The sequence below is a fragment of the Macaca nemestrina genome, chromosome 15, assembly GCF_043159975.1.
Source record: "Macaca nemestrina isolate mMacNem1 chromosome 15, mMacNem.hap1, whole genome shotgun sequence".
Taxonomy (NCBI): Eukaryota; Metazoa; Chordata; class Mammalia; order Primates; family Cercopithecidae; genus Macaca; species Macaca nemestrina.
Window position 1 is genome coordinate 19,300,727 of NC_092139.1, and position 24,302 is coordinate 19,325,028.

Sequence of the window (24,302 nt, forward strand, 5' to 3'; positions counted from 1 at the left end):
TACTAAAAAATGGCTACTGTCTTTTTAGTATTGTGAAAAGGGCTTCCACACTGAAGTGGTACTAAAGTAGCCTGCTTGGCCAGATCAGATAAGGCCAGGAAGAGAGAGGCGAAGCTGTGCTTTGGATGAACACTCTGTTCCTGAGGCAGCCCAGCCCCATGAAAAGCCTGAGTTAAGGGTGAATGAGCTGGATGTGGGGCCAGGCTCCTCCCCTTGGTCCCTTTTCTCCCTAAAATGGCAACCCCAGGCTGAGCCACTGGCTGAGTGGCACCATGCAGCTTCAGGCCTCTCTCTCGTTTCTCCTGATTCTCACTCTCTGCCTAGAGCTTCGATCAGAACTATCACAAGGTTGGTATAAAATGTGGGATCTCAAAGAGTAGACTGGGAATCAGGCTGAGGGTGGGTAGTGGTGGGGGAGGTGGTGCAGCACCAACAGAACCCATTTCTTACCTTACTGGATTGAGAGTCAATTCAGTTCAAGTCACTTCATCGGATATATGTTGGGCACATAGTATGTGCCAGACACTGTCCTAGGTGCTGGGGTTAAAGCAAGGAGCCTAAGACCCTGCCTTTGTGAAATTAAGATGTTAATGGGAGAGAGACATACAATACCTAACACACATGATAGATGATCAAAGTGCTATAGAAAATAAAACAAGCAAAGCAGGAAAAGGGGCCTTCAACATCTGGGGTGGGGCTGGTGGCAGGCTAGGAGAGGTTGGGAAAAGGAGATCAGAGCCAGAATTTGAGAGTGAGGAACTTAGCCAAGTTAGATGCACTTGTCAGAAATGGCGCCTTCCTGGACCACTTTCTCTGTGGAAGCTTGGAATCTGCAAATGGAAGTGGGGAGATGAAGTGCAGTTATAGCTAAGATAATCTGCTGGAAATGGGGATGGTAGGCAGCAGTTTCCAAGATTTTTAAGCAGCCAGTAGGATTCCCTGTATAAAAATGCATATTAGAATACACAAAAGGGTAAGAAAGAAAGTAAAAAATTATAGAAATCTTACCTTCTGGAGATTATCACTGTCAATGTGCCAGTGAACATCCTTGCACATGCAAGCATAGTTCTCTGCATGTATGTACATGGAGCTATTAATGATAGATTCTTAGATATAAATGGAACCGTAAACCTCCCAATAACCCTATAGATGAGTGGTTCTCGAGTTTGTCCCCTAGTCCAACAGCAGTAGCAGCAGCAGCATCAACTAGAAACATACTAGTTCCCAGTCCCACCTGATCAGAAACTGTGGAGGTATGTCTCTCTAACGAGCCTTCCAGATGATTCTGATGCATACTTGAGTTTGAAAACATCTGCCTTACGTAAGAAGAATGTAGTGGTTTACAGGATGAGCATACCTGGAGTCAGACACACCTGGGTTCTGGTCCTGGCTCCTCTACTTACAAACTCTGTGCCTCAGGAACATCATTTATAGCCTTTCTGAGCATCAGTTTCTTCTTCTAAAAAAAAGGTTAACCACCTTTTCTGATATATGTCAAATAGTCTGATGTATGTCAAGCTCTCAGTACAACTTAGCTCTTAATAGGTTCTTGTAAAGCACTTAGAACAGCTTCTGTCACACTCAAAACACACACACACAGTGTCATTATCTACTTTACATAAAAAAGAAACAAGTCAAGTGATTTTCCTTTGGTTTAATGGAATGGAAGAGCAGAGAAGCAAGACTGAGAAAATTAAGAGCAGATGGGACTCCAGCCCCTACAGAGTCACCTGTAAGGGTCTAAAAGCCAATGCTGCTGCAACTAGGATGTCTTAAGAACATGCCCCTCCACCTCCCACCTTGATTGGATAAGCTATTCTGTCTCCTTCCCATTCTCCTTCACCCTTAGCGTTAGCCTTGCAGGTAGGAGGATGAGACAGAGCCTGAACCTTTCCAAGTCCTAGGTTGCTGCCTGAAGTTCCACCATAGGTGTGATCATTCATCCGTCCATTCACTCATTTTACAACAACCAAGATGGATGGAGAACCTGCAAGCCTTTGCAGTCGAACCATGCTGGGTTTGATTCTTGGTCCTACTGCTTCCTAGCCTGACATTAGGACAGATACTTCATTTCTCTGGCCTTAGTTTCCTCACGTAATGTTGGAAGTTCTACTAGCTACCACGAAGAGTAAAACTGCCCACATGGTGACAGAAACATACAAGGAGGGCACAAAGAAACTTCTAATCCTGCCCCAGAGGAGCTCAGTGGTGGTGGTGGTGGTGGTGGTGGTAGTGGTGGTGGTGGCAGTGGTGGTGGTGGTGGCGGCGGTGGTGGTGGTGGTCTATTAACAAATATTTGCTAAGAACTGAGAACTAGGCCTGTGTTAGGCACTAAGGCTGCAGAAATGAGTACAATGAGGTCCCTTTTCTCAAGAGTCTTATTGGTTAAGCAATAGAATGATTAAGAGCAGCTACTATTTACTGATTTATTTTCTATTTATCAATGCTTTTCACCGGTAATCTCTGACCCTTCAATAAACCAAAAATGTGGATATTATACCAGCATTTTTGCAACGAAGGAAATTGTCAATGAGATAAGTCATTTGTCCAAGATCACATAGCTAGAAGATAATTGAGACAAGTTTGAACCCTCTGAGATTCAATCTTGCTGTCAGATTCAAAGTCTGTTTTCCTTCTGTCACGGGATATCGATTCTAGAATTGATTATGAGACAGGAGGTAGGAACCTGAGGATCTTTATTATCAAATCCTATAAAATCAGATCTGGAAGGGCACTCAGAGATGATGGGGTTCAACTCCTTGATTTTACAAATGAAGAAATGGAGACATGAACAAGTTAGGTTTATACAACATCACACAGCAGCAAGTGGTTTGACTACAATCTCAGTCCACTTGAATTGGGTTCTCAAGCCTGTGATTCTCACCATATCAGGCTACTCTCAGAAGTGAAAATGTCAACTTCTGTGTAAACAGATCAGACCACGGTTGGGCAGAAAGAGGTACAGAGCACAGCCATTGTAGATGACCTCACAATTGTGCCCAGGGCTGTCACAGCCCCTGGCATATGAGGCAAACAAGGGGAAGGTGATGGGTTTGGTCTCCTTCAAACACTTTCTCTCTTCAGACACTATCACGGATCTCCTCCCAAATGTATGCTCTTTTCCTATGGAAAAGGGCCCTTGTCAAGCCTACATGATTCGATGGTTTTTCAACTCTGAAACTGGTGAATGTGAATTATTTGCTTACGGAGGCTGCAGAGGCAACAGCAACAACTTTTCGAGGAAAGAAGAATGTGAGAAAATGTGCAAGTTCACCTGATTTTCTAACAAGAACACAGCCTTCCATGGATTTGGGATTGATCTGAGGGCCATAGAAGGTATTTTTTTTTTTTTTTTGTGAACAAGAGATTCATTCCTCTACCCCTACATTTATTCTCCCTGATGTGCTCCTAAAGATGCTTCATCTCTGTGCCCGAAATTCTATAAATGTTGCAATCAAGTTTAAAATCTCAAGACCTCCTTTTTAAAACATACACGTACTTACAAATACACTGGGGAAATTTAGAGCAGTCATTCACACCTTAGTATGAAGTACTGCTTAACCCACTGGGAGATAAAGGTTTTGAAGGAGAAAGGGGTGGATTTGGAAATTTGGGTAAGATATTGGAAGGGCCTATATTGGACAAGGAGGGGATTTCAAGTCTTGTGAAATAAGACACAAGGAAACAACAGAAACCAGGGAAGAAAGGGGAATTGGGGAGAAACTGAGGATGTTAAGGACATTTTAATTAAAAAAAAAAAAAAAGTAGTGGGCCGGGCATGGTGGCTCACACCTGTAATCCTAGCACTTTGAGAAGCTGAGTGAGGTGGGTGGATCACGAGGTCAAGAGATCGAGACCATCCTGGCCAACATAGTGAAACCCCATCTCTACTAAAAGTACAAAAATTAGCTGGGTGTGGTGGCTCACGCTACTACACTACATAGTCCCAGCTACTCGGGAGGCTGAGGCAGGAGGATGCTTGAACCCAGGAGGCAGAGATTGCAGTGAGCCGAGATCATGCCATTGCACTCCAGCTTGGTGACAGAGTGAGACTCGGTTTAAAAAAAAAAATGAATTTTTATGAAAGTTATTATCTACTAAGGCTAAACTCCATCTTCCTGCCAAGGGTTACACGGGGAGAGGAGTGAAGAGCCCTGGTTCTAGAGTTTTTTGGTTTGCCTTAAGCAACACCAATTACAACAACTTGGAGGGAGAGGAGAAAAACACAAGAATCATCTCATTCATTTATTTCAAGAGGGCCCACAGATGGGGAGGGACTTCTTTAAGATCACAGGGTGGGAATGAAACAGAGGCATCCTTGGTCTCACCAAAAGGTCTCTTCCATTGCATTGTAATCCCCCTAATCCATAATTTTTCCAGACTTCCTCCGGGATGGAGGGCAGAATTGAAGAGGGAGCATTCATGTGGGCACTGTCCCTTATTTACCACTCTGATTCAGGGTCCTCCCCCAAAGTCCAAGTCAGCTCCTTCCCATTGCCCAAGGAACAATAACTTGAAGCCATTATGCCAGGCCCCATGCTAAGCTCTTCATAAATAATACACATAAACCTCAGGGTAACCCTAAAAATCAGTTTACTACTCAAAGCATGCTCCAGGAACAGGTAGCTTCCAGGTCACCTGAGAACTTGTTAGAAATGCGGAATCTCATGACCAGCCTCGTAACAAGATTCCTGGGTGATTTGTGGGCACACTCAAGTTTAGGAAGCAGTGGTAGATGAGGAAACAAGGATAAAACAGAGCAGTAATGTTTCCAGGGCCACACAGCTGGAACGTGGCAGAGCTGGTCATTGAACTCTTGTCAGTACATTTGCAAAGTCCCTGGTATAATGGCTATGCTTCACTCTGTCATGGATCTCAGAATTTCCCCCATGGGGCTGATTTCCAGTTAAAGGTTTTATCAGAAAAATTTTAAAACACCAAGTTATGCTGCCAAGGCAACAAACACATCTCCCTTTTGTGGAGGACACCAGGAAGCAGGATTCCTGGATCATCTCTGGGAAGAGTCTGAGACAAAATCCTAAATGTCTCCCATGGCCGCTGTCTTCTTTTTCCAGGTTGGAGAGCAGCAGTCACACAACCTACTGAGGACTTCCACAAAAGAGAGATTACCTCATTCCTAGCCCCTGGGCTCCATTCCACCCACCCCCACTCCCTCTTCCCTTCTCAACATTTCACAAGAGGGAGCATTCTCGATGGCTATCACCAATCAGATATTTTGTCTTACCAAAATGTTCTAGAAATTCCTGAATTGCTCAACACCTAAATCACTGGCTTTAAGCTCTGTCTCCTACTCATGAAACACCAGAACTATCTGGCCTTGAGATTCAGAAAATGTGATCATTGTCTCTATAATTCAATTGTGTCTGCATTAACCACCCCATCTTGTCAGAGAACCCTAAATTCAGGCTCGTGTACCCAATGTGTGCCAACACTGACACACAGGTGCTTGGAAATAGAGAAACGTTTATCTAATTTGGTCAAAGCAAGAAGGCAGGAAGGCAAGATCTCTCCGATTTACCTTAAGAAAAAGAAGCAGAGAGTTATGTGGCTACAGAGTAGGAGACGGGGAGTTTCAGGGAACCAAGGGGCAAAAGTCTGTGTTTCTTCACTCTCAGATAACACTTGAAACAATCAGACTTCTAGGAGTCAGCAGCTTGTCACAACATCCTTGAAGACATTTATTTCTTCTTGGATACTTTCTTTGTGACCCTGAAGTTAACTCCCCCTGCTTGACAGAGAAACAGTACATCAGCAGTTTATAATTATGTTGTGGGAACAAGGAATATTGGGCAAAAAGCAAGTGCAAGCAAACACAAGGGCCTGATCAGAATTTTCATTATTTCAGTCACTAAAAATGCTGGGATGCTGAGATCTCAAGGGGCCCTGTTACAAATCCCCACTGCCTTTTTCCATTCCTCACTTATGTAGGAAAAGGGGTGTCATTCTTCTCTGGCTACTTCCTGCTGAAAAGGGGCAAAGGTGTGGAAACTGAAGAGCGGCACCTATCCACCTGAAGTTGAAAGTATTTCCAGGGGCCGGGCCCATATCCTGCATACTGCAATTCCATTATCTGGGTGCCGTTACCTATTATAGCCTTGGAACAGCATCTTAATCTATATTTGATGATGACATTAATGAAAACATGAGTTACAATAACGATAAGATAGATGGATGAGCCAAAAGTAATGATACCAGAAAATATAGATCGGATCCCTTGTGAGATCCAAGAAAACAATCCAGAATACCAATCACCTAATCCTAGTTAATCTTCTTTTATCTGTTGCCACCATGAAGTTTGCTCTCTTATTGTATTTACATGCATTTCAACTTCAGCTGAGGTGTTAATATAAGTGAAACAGGAGGAGTTGGCCTTGTTCAGCCAGCAGGTAATCTAATGCGATCCCATTATCTAAACAACTTACAACTTTAGCTAGAGAATCCAAAGACTTGCTGTGCTGTGATAGCAGCACGTTTCATTAGCTCTAACCCTTAAAGTAACGGACACATTTCTAAGCACGTGGTGATGAGCAGCCACTCCTCACCATGAAAGCAAAGTATATCTGAAGAAGTACCCTGTGTCATCAGGAATCCTGGCAAATCTGCTTCAGAGACCACCCTGTTCCCAACAGACAGACTCTCCTTCCAGAATTCCTTGGGAGACCCTGGGCAACAGTTTTAGGGAATTTGTCCAGTATTTGGTAACACTTTCATTGTGTACCAAGAAAGATATCACTGAGTATCCTAACAAACATTGTCCATGATCTCCTCTCCTAATGCACCTACAGGCCCAGGGTTGGTTTTCCTGACTGCAGATAGAAACATATCCCTCAGGAGCAGGCCGGGTATGGTGGCTCACATCTGTAATTCCAGCACTTTGGGAGGCCAAGGTGAGTGGGTCACTTGAGATCAGGAGTTCAAGACCAGCCTGGCCAACACAGCAAAACCATGGCTCTACTAAAAATACAAAAATTAGCTGGCTATGGTGGTGAATGCCTGTAATCCCAGCTACTCAGGAGGCTGAGGCATGAGAATTGCTTGAATCCGGGAGGGGGAGGTCACAGTGAACTGAGACAGTGCCACTGCACTCCAGCCTGGGTAACAGAGGGAAACTGTCTCAGAAAGAAAGGAAAGGAGAGGAGAGAGGAGGAGAGGAGAGGAGAGGAGAGGAGAGGAGAGGGGAGGGGAGGGGAGGGGAGGCTAGGGGAGGGGAAGGGAGGGGAAGGAAGGGGAAGGAAGGGGAAAGAAGGGGAAGGAAGGGGAAGGAAGGGGAAGGAAGGGGAAGGAAGGGGAAGGGAAGGGAAGGGAAGGGAAAGGAAGGGAAAAGAAACCTATCCCTCAGGAACACAAGGCACAGTGTCAGTAGTTGAGGCAGTCATTAAAGCCGCATTTCCTACCCCTGGATCTGTTAGACAGTTGCCACACTCAGGTAAGGCTGGGCCTATCCATTGTCCTTCCTGTGCAATGAAACTGGGGTCAAGTGGGGTGCTATCCAGATCACTATCCAGTGAGAATTGTCACAAAGGTCATGGTGACTCACCCAGGAAATGCAAATCCAAAAGTACACCAAAGTCAGGTACATGTCTTCACTCCAAGGGATCATTGCACCAAAAGTGGTCACTACTGGCAGGAAAGGAACCAGTGAGGGGTGTCCCCCAGGCAAGGTGCCTGGGCAGCTTTGGGGACTCCCTGTGCATGCAGATCCTGGCTGGAACTGCCCGGCCATGGGCACAAGGTTCTTCCATAGTCGCCAGAACTGTCATAGAACCCCAGATTCAGGCTTGTGTACCCAATGGGCAGCTGATGCCAACATTGATACACGGGTGTTTGGAGATGGAGAAAGGTTTATTCAGTGTAACCAAAGCAAGAAGGCAGAAGGTAGGAACTCTCAACTCCACCTTAACAACAACAACAAAGTGGGCTTTTAATGTGGCTGGGGAGTAGAGGAGGGGAAGTTTCAGGGAACCAAGGGGAAAAGCCTGTGTTTCTTCCGTCTCAGGTAACACCTGGAACAACTAGACCTCTGGGAGTCAACAGCTAGTAACAATATCCTTAAAGGCCTTCATTTCTTGCAAACCTTTTCGTGACCCTGAAGTTATCTCCCCGTTTAACAAAGAAACAGGACATCAGCAACCGTTTGTTTGCAACAAATAATTTTGTTGTGGGAACAAGGAATATTGGGCAAAAAGCAAGTGCAAAACATTTTCATTATTTTAGTCAGTAAAAATGCTGGGGTGCTGAAATCTCAAGGGACCACAGTCTCATGACTAAAATTGCATCATTCTATCAATACTCAACAACTCCAGACAAGACACACTTTCAGCACAGGCAGAGATAGACAAGTTAGTCCATACGCTCATACAACACTTATCTGCTGTTCCCCCACCCTTTAGTGGTCCATCTATCATCCATTTTTTAAAACGGAAATAGCCTCCCAACTGGTCTCAGGGCTTCAGTCCTTGTTCTCTACAGTTTATTCTTGAAAGAACAGCCAGAAAGATTCTTTATGTCCTGATACTCGGCTACTAACAATCCTTCATTGACTTTTCATCTAACTCAGAGCAAAAGCCAAAATCCCTATGAGTACAGTAGTTCTCCCATATTTGTAGTTTCACTGTCTGTGGTTTCAGTTACCCTAGGCCCAAAAATATTAAATGGAAAATTCCAGAAATAAACAATTCATAAGTTTTAAATTGCACATTGTTATTGGGGTGAAATCTTGTGCCATCCTGCTCACAATGTGAATCATCCCTTTGTCCAGTGTATCCACCCTGCACACATTACCTGCCCATTAGTCATTTAGAAACCGACTCAGTTGTCAGATCGGCTGTCACAGTATTGTAGTGTTTGTATTCAAGTAACCCTTATTTTACTTAACGCCCACAAAATGCAAGATAAGTGATGCTAGAGTATTGTTATAATTGTTCTGTTTTGTTATTATTGTTGTTAATCTCTTACTATGCCTAATTTATAAATTAAACTTTATTATAACTATATATGTATAGGAGAACAACATAGTGTATATAGGGTTCAATACTATTCGTGGTTTCAGGCATCCATTGAGGGTCTCAGAACACATGCCCCATGGATAAAGGCAGACTACTGAACTTGCCTCAGGTTCCTTCCCAAAGATTTCTGGCAGGTGCTGTGGACAGCACCCCTATTTCCCTTCAGGAATGAAGTGCCTATTACCCTACCTGGGAGTTTGGTAGCTGATGGTTCTCAGCTGAGTTCCTCTCCTCTATGGAAACCAAAGAGTCCAGATACTACTTCTCTCTTTTGACTGGCTGCTTGAGTGCGACTGTGTGACATGAACTTAGCCAGTCAGTTGCTCCTACCCTGGACTTTGGATCTGGAGGGAGTGATGCAAAGACCCAACAACTGTTGAGAAAATTTTTATAATTGTGATGGAGGTGGTGAAAGTCTGGAGGTCAAAGAGCATTGAGTACCTGGCAGTGAAGTGCAATTTGTAGCAAGAATGAAACTCTACTACAAACTCAGATATGCTCAAAATGTCTTTTAAAAAATTGTAATTGGTCCCTGTTTGCAGATGACATAGAGGACATGATTGTATATTTAGAAAACCCCATCATCTCAGCCCAAAATCTCCTTAAGTTGATAAGCAACTTTAGCAAAGTCTCAGGATACAAAGTCAATGTGCAAAAATCACAAGCATTCTTATACACCAATAACAGACAAACACAGAGCCAAATCATGAGTGAACTCCCATTCACAATTGCTTCAAAGAGAACAAAATACCTAGGAATCCAACTAACAAGGGATGTGAAGGACCTCTTCAAGGAGAATTACAAACCACTGCTCAACAAAATAAAAGAGGACACAAACAAATGGAAGAACATTCCATGCTCATGGATATGAAGAATCAATATCGTGAAAATGGCCATACTGCCCAAGGTAATTTATATATTCAATGCCATCCCCATCAAGCTACCAATGACTTTCTTCACAGAATTGGAAAAAATACTTTAAAGTTCATATGGAACAAAAGAGCCCACATTGCCAAGACAATCCTAATCCAGAAGAAGAAAGCTGGAGGCATCATGCTGACTTCAAACTATACTACAAGGCTACAGTAACCAAAACAGCATGGTACTGGTACCAAAACAGAGATATAGACCAATGGAACAGAACAGAGCCCTCAGAAATAATACCACACATCTACAAACATCTGATCTTTGACAAAGCTGACAAAAACAAGAAATGGGGAAAGGATTTCCTATTTAATAAATGGTGCTGGGAAAACTGGCTGGCCATATGTAGAAAGTTGAAACTGGATCCCTTCCTTACACCTTATACAAAAATTAATTCAAGATGGATTAGAGACTTAAATGTTAGACCTAAAAACCATAAAAACCCTAGAAGAAAACCTAGGCAATACCATTCAGGACATAGGCATAGGCAAGGACTTCATGTCTAAAACACCAAAAGCAATGGCAACAAAAGCCAAAATTGACAAATGGGATCTAATTAAACTAAAGAGCTTCTGCATGCAAAAGAAACTACCATCAGAGTGAACAGGCAACCTACAGAATGGGAAAAAATTTTTGCAATCTACTCATCTGACAAAAGGCTAATATCCAGAATCTACAAAGAACTCAAACAAATTTACAAGAAAAAAGCAAACAACCCCATCAAAAAATGGGCAAAGGGTATGAACAGACACTTCTCAAAAGAAGACATTTATGCAGCCAACAGACACATGAAAAAATGCTCATCATCACTGGCCATCAGAGAAACGCAAATCAAAACCACAATGAGATACCATCTCATGCCACTTAGAATGGCGAGCATTAAGAAGTTGGGAAACAGGTGCTGGAGAGGATGTGGAGAAATAGGAACACTTTTACACTGTTGGTGGGACTGTAAACTAGTTCAAGCATTGTGGAATACAGTGTGGTGATTCCTCAAGGATCTAGAGCTAGAAATACCATTTGATCCAGTGATCCCGTTACTGGGTATATACCCAAAGGATTATAAATCACCCTGCTATAAAGACACATGCACATGTATGTTTACTGTGGCACTATTCACAATAGCAAAGAGTTGGAACCAACCCAGATGTCCATCAATGATAGACTGGATTAAGAAAATGTGGCACATATACACCATGGAATACTATGCAGCCATAAAAAAGGATGAATTAATGTCCTTTGTAGGGACATGGATGAAGCTGGAAACCATCATTCTCAGCAAAATATCACAAGGACAAAAAAATCAAACACCGCATTTCTCACTCATAGGTGGGAATTGAACAATGAGAACACTTGGACGCAGAAAGGGGAACATCACACGCTGGGGCCTGTCTTGGGGTGGGGAGAGGGGGGATGGATAGCATAGGAGATATATTTAATGTAAACGACGAGTTAATGGTTGCAGCACACCAACATGGCACACGTATACGTAACAAACCTGCATGTTGCGCACATGTACCCTAGAGTGAAAGGAAAATTAAAAAATAAAAAATTGTAATTGGCGGCCAGGCACCGTGGCTCATGCCTGTGATCCCAGCACCTTGGGAGGCCGAGGTGGGCGCATCACCTGAGGTCGGGAGTTCGAGACCAGCCTGACCAACATGGAGAAACCCCATCTCTACTAAAAATACAAAATTATCAGGGCATGGTGGCACATGCCAGTAATCCCAGCTATTCGGGAGGCTGAGGCAGGAGAATCACTTGAACCTGGGAGGTGGAGGTTGAGTGGAGATCACGCTGTTGCACTCCAGCCTGGGAAATAAGAGCGAAACTCTGTCTCAAAAAAAAAAAAAAAAAAAAAAAAAAAAAAATTGTAATTGGCCTGAATTTTCATTTTGATCTTCCATTTAACCAGATAATGGAAATTAATTTTTGTGATTTCATTAGTTTGACCGCCACATACCCCTAAGGGTTGCTTCTACATTCCAGTGCACTGGCTTAATTCCAAGGCATCCAATGGGAAATGTGCTTGATTCTTGGTCACTATCATATATACACACTGTTTTATTCCTGCCAGATATTTTTCTGGCAGGTAACTGTTGCATCCTCCTCATTTGATGAGAGCTCACTCAGTGACTTATATGCCCCATAGAGCTCAAAAAATACCTCACTGCTCTATACCATCTAGGGCTATCGGAAACTCAAAGGGACTCTCTAAAAACCCTATACATAGACCTCCCATGTTCCAGTTTCTGATCCACCCTGCAAGGTTCTCAGTTCTAACTAGTAGTTTTCCTCAATTCATACTTCCTAGTTGTGGAAGTATACCCTGGCTGTGGTCATTTCTCTTGATTCCCAAATATACCTGGTACCCTATCAGCCTAAGGGACTTGGCCTAAGAACCCCCTTCTCAGGATCCCAAACCACCATCCATTTCCTTAAGTTAAGTTCCCTTCTAACTCTCTTCCTTAAACCTCCAATGGGGAGAATTTTATACATCTACTGGGGCGGGGACGGGGGCGGGGAACAGAAAGAAAGCAGGGGTTGTTAAAACCTGATTCTGGTTTTTCATACATTCTTTCATCTCGTGATCTGCATTCACTCTGATGTAATTAAAACACTTTCTTCCCAAAATTAAGGTTCTAGCTCCGATGGTCTAATGATCTCTAAGATCCCTGATACCCTTAATTGCTCAGTTGTCTCCAAACAAGCCCTTTGTCTTATATCTGAACCTTCTGCTTTGAACTCTACAAGCCAAGAATTTAAATATTCTGTGAGCTGTGTAATGCTGTCCTGTCTCCTCCCCAGGCATGAAGTAGAATGCCCAGGTGCCAGGAGTGAGGGAAAGACCAAAGAGAAGTAGATCTACAGGAATAAAGCTCCAATTAGCATCTCAAAGTAATATTCCTCTCCATATGCCTTTAATTACTTTATATATGTATATAAAGTACATATACTTTATATATAGTAAATAATACTGTATATTTTTGTGTAAATTTATGTTATTTATAAATTTATATATATATGAAAATAGTGAAAATAGTACTCATATACAATAGAGTATATACTCTATATATAGTGTGTATATATGTGTGTGTGTGTGTATATATATATATGTAGAGAGAGAGAGAGAAGGAGGGAGAGAGAGTGTGTACTATTTTCACTATTTTCTACCAGGGTTTTTTTTTTCTACCAAGAGTTTTACTTAGCATTACATTATAAACATTTTCCCAGGTAGGTGAATATCCTCTGGTGTCATTTTTAATAGCTACATAATATCCTGACCTACCAAGCATTGTAATTTACTTAGTTTACTTGGTTTCCAGTGGTTCATTATTACAAAATAGCATAAGGTTAAACACAAGCACAGACACCCTTTGAAAATAACATCCTGTGATTCTGTGAAGAGACAAACTCCCAAAGAGAAAGCAGTTCTGTTCCAGTGGGGGCAGACTGGACACACCATTCTGTACCACCAGGGCAGGGATTCAGGGGAACTCTCACGGCGGGTGAGGGAAGAGGCAGGACACAAGGACTACAGAGCTAGTCCTGTGGATCAGGGTCTTCTACAAGGATGAAGTCTAATTGTTGGCTGGCTGGGGCTCAACTAGGGAAGGATGCACTTCCAAGCCCACTTACATGGTTGCTGTCAGGATTCAGTTGCTTGCAGGTCACTTCCAGTTCATTGGTCAGTGGGTCCTTTCAGAGAGCAGCTTATAACCTATAGATTGCTTTATCAGAGTGAGCAAGCAAGAAGCTCCAGAGAGAGTGAATAGAAGGTAGAAGTCATAGTCTTTTGTTTTTAGATGGAGTCTCACTCACTCTGTCACCCAGGCTAAAGTGCAGTGGTGCAATCTCAGTTCCCTGCAACCTCCGCCTTCCAGATTCAAGCAATTCTCCTGCCTCAGCCTCCCAAGTACCTGGGATTACAGGCTTGTGCCACCAAGCCTGGCTAATTTTTGTATTTTTAGTAGAGGTGGGGTTTCACCATGCTAATCAGGCTCATCTCGAACTCCTGACCTCAGGTGATCCGCCCGCCTCAGTGTCCCAAAGTGCTGGGATTACAGGTGTAAGCCACCAAGCCCAGCCAGCCTTTTTTATTGATACATAACTGTTATACATATTTATGGAGGGCATGTAATATTTTGATACATGCACACGATGTATAATAATCAAATCAGAATAATTGGTATATCCATCACCCAAGGCAGTTATCATTTCTTTGTGTTGGGAACATTCCAAAGTTTCTCTTCTAGCTATTTTCAAATATACAATAAGTTATTGTAGTCATAGTCTTTTGTAACCTAATCTCAGAAGGGACATCACAACACTTTCCATGACATCACTGCTCATTAGAATCAAATCACTAGGTTCAGTCCACACTCAAGGAGGAGAACACACAAAGGCATGAAAACCAGGAAGTGGAGGTCATTGAAGTCATCTTAGAAGTCTGACTACCATCAGGAGCAACTTGTCCAGAGTCAAATGCAGTGAGAGCTTAAAGTCTCAATTCTTGGCTGAGAGTGGTGGCTCACACCTGTAATCTCAGCACTTTGGGAGGCAAAGGTGGGCTGTTCACTTGAGGCCAAGAGTTCAAGACCAGCCTGGCCAACATAGTGAAATCTACTAAAAATACAAAAAAGTTAGCCAGGTGTGGTGGTGCACACTTGTAATGCTAGCTACTTGGGTGGTTGAGGCATGAGAGTCACTTGAACCCAGAAGCAGAGGTTGCAGTGAGCCAAATTTGCGCCACTGCACTCTAGCCTGAGAGACAAAGTGAGACTCTGTCTCAAAAGAAAAAAAAAAAAAAAGTCTCAGTTCTAGAATTGGGAAGATTTGTTTAGAGAAACAGGGTGGGCAGCTTTACCATCATCTGGTTATGATGGACTGTAAGCTTGGACAGAGGTAGTGGCATTGAGAATTCAAAGCAAAAAAATAAGAACTAATAAAAACACACTGCTTTGTTTCAAAAAAGTTTTACAGTTTCATATCTCTTCTCTTTAAATCAATAAGAAGGCCACACTGTGGGGAGAAAATCTCAATTCTTGGGTCTCTTCCCTCTCCTCTCTTTCTTCCCTGAGATTTATTCACAGGTAAAGCTCAAGGCTCATAGTGCCTGGTCCCTATCAGTACAAATACCCAGTAGTTCTACATCACCATGCCTGGATTCTGAGAGCTGTTGTGATGTAAAAGTTGCTGGCATGCAAAGACAAACAGATAAACCTAACTCTCTCAAAGTATACCAGAGGCTAGTGTGTGCCAGATATGCTATGTGGGCACTGGGAATAACCCTCCTGACATAATATTGAGGTCCCATTAAATTTTTAAAATCACACTTGCTAGAGAAGAATCTTCCAAATACCCCTTGGGGCAGTGGCAAGCTCCTCAAGTCCTTTAAAAATGTTTCTGGAAAGAATGAAAGAAATATATGGGATAGAGAACAGTTTAAGACCATATATTAATGCAGATTTATAGCCTCTTTTTACCAGTTGACAATATTAGGTAAAGATTTTCTTCTATCGTTAAATATTCTGTAACATAATTGCTAATGTGTGTAGAGGTTTACTTGCACGAAGAGATCATCATTTATTTAAACAAGCTTCAATGGTTACATGTTAATGTTAAATGTTAAAGGTTGTTGAATTTTTCTCGATATAGTAAGTAATCACTATGGGCATTTCTGGTTGTTTACTCATGATAGAGTCTAAGTGGAATTTCCGGGTCAACAGTGGACATGCATTCGAAAAGCTTTTGATACAAAATACTTAAAATACTTTAAGATTTTAATACCTACTGTTTATGAAACACTTAGGATATGTCAGGAACCAACTTAAGTGTTTTGCATACATTATCTCATTTAATATTCCCAACAGCCCTGAGAGGAAGATTCTATTAATAACTGTATCTTACAAATGAAAAAGTTGAGGGTCAGAAAGATAAATTACTTGCCCAGAATAACAAATTAGGAAGGAATGAGGATGGTGAATTAGACTTTGAATCAAAGTCTAATTCTAGAGCCAATGCTTTTAATCAGTTTGCTATCATTAAAGCTCAGCTCTGCCATGACCTATTTACCTCCCCATCCCATAAAATCCCCTGGACCTCTCCACGTAGACTACACAGAGATATTCCAGGCCTGCCTGCTTCTACTCTTCATGTTTACAGCTTGTAGGTTCTTGAAAGCAGTGACTTTGCCTTACACATTTCTTCTCTACAGTAAGCCAAGCAAACTGGCCTGCACAGAATAAGTACTCAACAAGTACTTGTAGATTAGTTTTGTAGACATGATACCATGGAGGAAAAGAGGGACCTGGGATTTCTTTTTTAGAGTTAAAGTGTTAAGCTATGAATCACAGCCATGATTCTCATAATCTCTGAATTATGGAAGGAGGGAAGGAGAGAAAGAAGGATGGTGGGAAAGTGAAGCTTAACGCCCTCTCGGGTGTAAGACACTCCACTAACTAATGGAGTAAACCCTGGCTTAAGACATTTAACGCAAACCTCAGAGAGATCAGAGCCCCAAACCTCCCCTACCCGCATCGTGTCCACAGGCTCAGAAGAGTAGATGGAACACAACACCAAAATGTCACATTGTAGGCAAGGATAGGAAGCCAAAAAGGGCTCAATAAAGGTAGACAAGGGGTCAAGGATAGAATTAGAAAATCATCATTTAACAGCTGGGCATGATGGTTCACATGTGTAATCCTAGCACTTTGGGATGCCGAGGTGGGAGGAACTCTTGAGGCCGGGAGTTCAAGACAAGCCTGAGCAATATAATAAGACCGTCTCTACAAAAGATATAAATAAATAAAAGAAAATAATAAAAGGAAAACATCATCTAGCAACCATTAAATAATCATTCTTCCCACAAATACTTATTCATTGCAAATGGGAAAATAGGCAGCCACTGTCTCACTCAAGTAATCAAAGTTAACACCCTTAGTAACAAAACAAATCAACAGCATGTGCCTCGTGGTATGATCCTCCACAAAGAACACAGTATCTTTTCTATTATATTCCTGCCAGAAATGCATAACATGAATCTAATTGTGAAGAAATATCAGATAAACTCAATTGAGAGACAGTCTATAAAATAGATGGCCTTTAATCGTCCAAAATGTTAACGTCATGAAAGACAAAAAAAGATTGAGAAACTTTTCTAGATGAAAGAAGATTAATCTGCTCCTGAACTAAGTAATTTAAAGAAAGAAAAAGAAAGAAGATTAAAGAGGTGTGACAACTAAATGCTTCGTAGGATCCAGGATTTTCTTTTGTTGTAAAGGACATTATTGAGACAATTGGTAGAATCCGAACAAGGTCTATAGATGGGCTTTGTAGACATGCACTCAAGTCACACAAGGCCCTGGATGCAGAATGACCCTCCACCCAGGTTGTAATTCCCTGTGGTCATTGTCTTAAAATTCTCAGTTATTTAAACTTGTGTTTGTAAGTGAAGGTCAGTTAGGCAACGGTGCATGCTCCAGGAGCTAGGAGTCCGGACTCAAGAGCAGTCCCACCTCTGGTTGCCTTCCCAGGATGGGTTCTCAGCAGCTCACCCTCCACCCACTGGCACCATGGCTCTGCTCAGCCCTCCCTTTTCCACCTTTGCCCCCTGACTGCTGCTATGCACATGGCAGTCGAATCACATTGGCAAGGGGAGGCCCATGTTCTACCGTTGCCAACCACTCCCAGTGGGGCCTTGGGAAAGGGTGCAGGAAGGGTCAGAGTTAGGTGTGCACATCCTGTGGCATTTCAGGGAATGCCAATTACTGTCCCAGTCCCGGGCTGGCAGCAGCACAGTACATTCAACTGGTGACTTGGCAGGAGCGAGCCTCTCACCTATCCCAATCCTGTACTGAGCATGTCTTAGCACAGAGGTTGCAATTGCTTGGGGACTGCCCATCCGTGGGTTAGTGCAATGGACCTGTGGACAGGGAAGATTGGTTTCCTACCCCCAGCTGAGTCACAGAGCTTCAGTCTGGCAGCTGGCATGAGGAGGAATCCGGCAGCAAGAAGAATCCTCCAGGATACACCACCAAGTAGCAGTCAGGGACCCTAGGTAGTTCTGAGGGTCTGCACTGCTCCACAACTATCCCCGTGCCTGAGGGATAGTGACAGAAACAATAAATCAAAAGCTCCATGACAGGTCTAGAGAGAGACTCTGCAAGAAAGAAGAAAGTTTTTTGAGTACCTTTAGTGATATGTTTTCCCCTGTTTTTTTGAACAAGGAGCTCCACGTTTTTACTTTGCACTGGGCACCCCCACTGTTATGTAGCCAGTTTTGCCATAGATACTAGTATAGGTACTAGTACTGTATTAATGTTCATTTCCTGAATTTGACTATTGTACTGAGGCTATTTTAAAGAATACCTTTATTTTAGAAAATTCATTGAAGTATTTAAGATGTCTGCAACTTATTCCCATATATTATGAACAAATGTGGGGTGTATGTGTGGTGTGTGTGTGTGTGTGTGTGTGTCAGAGAAAGACAGACAGAGAGAGGATTAAGAAAAATGTGGTAAAAATGTCAGCATTTCGGGAATGTGGGTGAAGGGTATACAGGAAATCTTGGTACTATTTTTGCAACTTTTCTTTCTTTTTGTTGTTATGAGACAGGATCTCGCTCTGCTGGCCAGGCTGGAGTGCAGTGGCGTGATCACAGTTCACTGCAGCCTGAAACTTCTAGGCTCAAGAGATCCTCCTGTCTCATCCCCCTGAAGAGCTGGGATCACAAGTGTGCACCACCATGCTGGGCAAATTTTTAAATTTTTTTGTACTCACGGGGGTCTCTCTGCGTTGCCCAAGCTGGGTCTCAAACTCCTGAGCTCAAGTGATCCTCTTGCCCCAGCCTTCCGAAGTGCTGGGATTATAGGTGTGAGCCACTGTGCCCACCCATGCAACTTTAAGTCTGAAATTATGTCAAAATTAAACACTGAAAGAAAAAAATAAAACATAAAGAAAACGGTGAAGGATAAGTCACCACAGTGGTATATAGTGGTATCCTATGAAACCATAGAGAAAAGTAAAAGAAATGACAGTGACTCTGCTAATCTACCACAGCTGAATGGGAATCCCCCAGAATGGATGGAGAACTGTCCTTCTGATAAGCATACGCTCACCTAAGTCATATATTAAGAAGTTGAGAGATTTCTATTATTTCAAACCAGAGTCTCTGGCCCTACAACATAGATCACGAATGAGCCAATCTAGGGTTTTCTGCGCTCCAACCACTCAACCATCCCAGGCACCTACCATGAGGCTGCAGAGCTCACCGGACATTTTGTTTTGTTTTTTTTGAGACAAAGTCTTGCTCTGTCGCCAAGGCTGGAGTACAGTAGCACAATCATGGCTGACTGCAGCCTTGACTTCCTGGGCTCAAGTGGTCCTCCCACCTCAGCCTCCAGAGTAGCTGGGACTACAAGCATGTGCCACCATGCCTGACTGATTTTTGTATTTTTTGTAGAAACCAGCTCGGGCTGGTCTTCAACTCCTTGGATCAAGCAATCCTCCTGCCTCCGTCTCCCAAAGTGCTGGGATAATAGACATGAACTACCACACCCGGCCAACCACTGGGGTCTTGTTTGAAGTAGGTCCTGTGGTGCCACCTAGCTTCACAGAGCTCTACTTGCTGAGGAAACCACCGACCTTTCCATTTGTACTTACTTTGAGATTGATGGAAGAGGGCAGTTGTCTTCATTGTCTATCCCCCAGGTGGTGTAAAAGTCCTAACCCTAACCCATAATAAACCACAGGCTATGGATTGTTCATCCAGGGAGAAATCCTCTGAGGGGTGTTCAAGATGTGAAGGCCATAAACACTAGGGCAGAGCAGCCCCAGGGGGCCCATCTCTTGCAAGTTCACCAAGTTTTTATGTAATGAGCTCATCCCAATGGGTCTGGTGTGGCTGGGCCCTGGACATTTGGGGGTTAATGTCTCAGCTGGGGAGGGAAATATACAGAAACTTGTGTGTCTAAGACCTGTATGCTCTGCAGGCAGAATTTACTAATGCTATGCTGTTCTGTGGAAAAAGTCAGCGTGCTGCCGGGCTCGGTGGCTCACGCCTGTAATCCCAGCACTTTGAGAGGCAGGTGGATCACTTGAGGTCAGGAGTTTGAAACCAGCCTGGCCAACATGGTGAAACCCCATCTCTACTAAAATACAAAAGTTTGCCAGGCTTGGTGGCAGGTGCCTGTAATCCCAGCTACTCAGGAGGGTGAGGCAGAAGAATTGCCAGAACCCAAAGGCAGAGGTTGCAGTGAGCCAAGATCGTGCCATTGCACTCCAGCCTGGGTAACAGAGCCAGACTCCGTCTCAAAAAAGAAAGAAAGAAAGAAAGAAAGAAAGAAAGAAAGAAAGAAAGAAAGAAAGAAAGAAAGAAAGAAAGAAAGAAAGAAAGAAAGAAAGAAAGAAAGAAAGAAAGAAAGAAAAAGTCAGGGTGGGGGGTGGTGTGGTGCATGCTGAGCTCCTCCAAGCACCACCTTTACTAGCTAAGCAAAGCAGACCCCTATCTGCTGGCCAATAGGCTGCAGCAATGACTAGAGGGCTCGTTTTGTTTGCTTGTGTTTGTTTTGTCTGCCATCACTCCATTTGCACTTTTTCTACACTCTCTCTCTTTGCCGTGACCTTAAGGTAGAATTATAAACTTGGTAAACACGGTGATGAGGTGGGAAAGGAGGAGGATATTTTTTTTGTTTGCCATTTGCTTATTTTTCAAGTTAGGGTCTCCAAAGTCTGCATCAATGGACAGGACAAGCGGAACCACGCAGCAGTCCAGCAGTCACAGCACCAGCAGGTGCAAAAGTGAAGAGGGGAAAGCTGGAGCCATTACAACTGGTATGGGGCTATGGGACTCGGTGCTGCAGAAGCACTGAGGTTGGTAGAGTGGGGCTGATGGATGATGGTAGCATTAGGGTGAAGGGTGAGGGCCAGGCTGGGGGCAAGAATTCCAAGACTGGCAGTAGGCAGGAAAGGGTAGCATTACTAGATCCTAGCTCTACCACAATTTCTGTCTTAATAGCATGGATTGTGTTTAATAGCGTAACCGAGCAGTTTGGCTTCAAATTGCATTTTAACACTTTGTTTTCTTGCCTCCTTTCTCCCCAATCTCAAGATATCACTTCAAGACAAACTGCATATGTGTTTCCTTTCATCTTGAGACACAGCCTTGGAATATGCTGTAAACCTCCACTCTCTTTCTTTCCCCATTCTGTGCCCCCACACCTTATGCACATTTATTTATCCAGATGCTTGTTAAGCACACATCATATTCACTTACCTGGTCAATACTTTCCTTAGAAGCTTCAGGGGCTGGATCCTGATACGGACCAGATACTCCCAGCCACAATGGTGCTGGCCCTTTCGCCAGACAGAACAATAATTCAAGACAGGCCATTGGAGTGGGTCACCCCACCTGATACCTCCTAGCCCCCTGCCTCTTCTGCATTCCGACCCTCTCTTTAAAAAACCCTGTGTTCCCTCTACAAATTATAGAGTGGAAATCTTTGGAAAGAATTACATCCACTTCTCCTCTATCTAGCATGGATAATAAAATCTTGCTCTCTTTTTATCACACCTCATTCTTATTATACTGGCTTCTTTTTACAAGAGGCAAGCAGCCAAACCCTTTTGCCAGTTACAATAGCGGGCAGCCTCTCCAAGAAGCAGTGTATTTTGGGCTCCAAGATCCCAAATCACTGGGCTATGATTGAATCCAATAATTAGCTCCTCTGACACTTCTGGACACCATGTTCTGCTGGGATGGCCCCTGTAAGGACTTAAGCTCATTTGCAAATAATGGGTGTTAGGACACCTCAAAATCTGAAAGAGATCTTGTCTCCACTCTTGACCTCTCCTCACTTAAACCAAGCCCTAGGTTGGACACTACATAAATGGAATTGGACTGGGTTTGAGGCTTAGAGAAATGAACATTTAAATCATATAGCAGTTGCATTTACTGCAATATGATCAGATGATGCATTTTCAGAAAAGCAATACAGAGGACACAAGATTGGGGGGATTTTCAATGAGTGTTGCTTCTCTAACCTTCCAGTTTCCTCAAAAGGAATATTTGGGGTTGTGCAATCCTACTAGATAGAGGAAATCCCACATGGGGGTTGCCAAGTTTCTTACATTCGCAACATACCACCCTGATATGTTGGGTCAAGCAGTCTTCACCATCTTGATCTAATATCCGGGTTATAAACACAGTTTCTTACTGCACAATTAGTACCATCTTCCTACAGAAGCTATATGAAACTGAGACAGCACACTTGCACAGTCCCGTTGTGACAATGTAATAATGGCCAGTACCCAGTATGACAACATGTAGAATTAGCTATTTCTTGGGCCTCAAAGCCAAAGAGGAACTGAGCCCAGGAGGTGGGCCAAGACCTCTCTCAATGTCCTGCAGGCACTTCACAAAAGCTACAAGAGAAGCTCTTGTAATCACTTAGAGAGGATGGCACCCCTGTAGATGTCAGTCAGCCTGTCTCCCTGGCCACCCTAGTGCTTGCTCAGGGGACTCATAAACAAAGCACCACGTGACAGTGGTGGGGACTAAGCCTGGGGCCAATAACATGGACTTCCCACTTAGCAAGGCTGATCTGCCTATTGACATTTATGGTATACCAGCAGTGTACTCCAGCAGTGAGCCTGCTACCGTGGTGGCCAATCTAAGCCCTGATATAGTGCCATTAACCAGAGAAGATGAACCAGCTATCTGGTCACAGGTACATGAGACCCCTTCAAAAGCATGGAGGCAGGGGTGATTGGCCCTCACGGGAATAGATATTCTGAATTTGAATTTTATTTCAAATTTTATTTCTGAATTTGAATTTTATTTCCTTGCCTTCCATGCCTGTGCCAGTACTGGAATCCATGGATTTGTGGAATTTCTTAATCACAGTGACTGTATCCCATATGATATTGCTTCTAGCAAATAACTCCCCATTCATTCATTCATTCAGTCATTCAATTAACATGTATTTATTGAGTGCCTACTATATGCCAAACACAAAATGGACAAAACAATAATCTTTTCCCTCCCACTTCTTGATCACAAACACTCTGAGAGCTTACATTCAGAGTGGGGCAAAGATAATAAATATTATATTCAGGGTGGGGCCCAGAAAATAAACAATAAGCATAATGCATAATTTAATTATATAGACTAATAGTACAAGGTGCTATGGGGAAAAAGTGAGTAGAATAGGGGGAACTGGGGATACAGAGATTGCAATTTTAATGAGGATGGTCATAGTGGACCTTTTTGAGAAGGTTACACTTGAGCAAAGACTTGAATGAGGTGAGTGAAGGTTAACCATACAGATATCCAGGGAGAGCGCTACAGTAAAATAAAGAAAGAAAGGGCCTGTTATTTCATGGGATTCACCAGTTTTATCATGTTCTCCATCACCTGGGTAAAGGATGGGATTGGGTTAGAAGCCCAACTTAGGAGAGTTAGAGTCCCTCTTAAGACAAAGAGGCTTAAAGGCCCCTATTAATAAAAAGCAAGGACGCTTGACCAAACTTGGGTTAAAGGCTTAACTTAGAAAAATTAGAGTCCCTTCTAAGACATAGGGGGTGGCTGGGTGCAGTGGCTCAAGCCTGTAATCCCAGCATTTTGGGAGGCCAAGGTGGGTGGATCACCCGAGGTCAGGAGTTCCAGACCAGCCTGGCCAACATGGTAATCCTGCCTCCACTAAAAATACAAAAATTAGCCGGGTGTGGTGGTATGTGCCTGTAATCCCAGCTACTCGGGAGGCTGAGGCAGGAGAATTGCTTGAACCTGGGAGGCAGAGGTTGCAGGGAGCCGAGATCATGCCACTGCACTCCAGCCTGGGCGACAGAGCGAGACTCCATTTAACAACAACAACAAAAAAATTATTTACCTTATATACAGGTAACAAATGCATGTATAGACACATGCACAAATAATCTGAGGCCCGCAGGTCACTGCCACCTCTATCGGCACCATGGGACTGTGAATTCCAGTGGGGCCCAGCCATTCTCCCTCAGCCATGCCTGGATCTGCAGGTCCCAACACAAGCCTCTCATCCAGCAGCCGCTCAACAAACACTCAATCCATCAGGCCCAGTTTTTGGAGAAGGCTGGGACTCACCTTGAGGGAAAGGATGTCCTCTGTGCGGATGACGAACTCGTCCCGCTCACGAAAGATGCCCCCTCCGCCACTCTCGCCGGCCTCCTAGTCCGTCTCCCCACACACGGCCACCGCCTCCTGCTTCTTGGCCAGGTACAGAGGCCAGGTGTCCGGCAGCTCGGGGTCCTCGGGGGATGGGGGGCGGTCTCCTCGGGAGGGGCAGCCAGTGGGGCAGCGGCTGGTGGGGGTGGGGG

The 24,302-nt window shown here is 43.5% G+C and overlaps 1 protein-coding gene across 10 annotated transcripts; it reads left to right on the plus strand.

Annotated features, from left to right (window-relative positions):
- The first annotated feature begins 237 nt into the window (after nt 1-237).
- Nucleotides 238-24,051, plus strand: LOC105496442 (serine peptidase inhibitor, Kunitz type 3). 10 transcript variants are annotated; one of them, XR_011613299.1, is made up of 6 exons: nt 238-348; nt 3,085-3,336; nt 6,807-6,908; nt 12,759-12,848; nt 20,666-20,783; nt 23,851-24,051. XR_011613299.1 is itself a non-coding variant. In XM_011766860.2 (2 exons), the coding sequence occupies exons 1-2, from the start codon at nt 273-275 to the stop codon at nt 3,276-3,278; spliced, it is 270 nt and encodes an 89-aa protein (XP_011765162.1). In that variant the 5' UTR covers nt 238-272; the 3' UTR covers nt 3,279-3,457. The 10 variants fall into 10 exon arrangements, 1 of the variants encoding a protein (XP_011765162.1); XR_011613300.1 differs by lacking the exons at nt 20,666-20,783; nt 23,851-24,051 and adding an exon at nt 19,414-19,550; XR_011613298.1 differs by lacking the exons at nt 20,666-20,783; nt 23,851-24,051 and adding an exon at nt 18,567-18,697.
- The last annotated feature ends 251 nt before the right edge of the window (nt 24,052-24,302 follow it).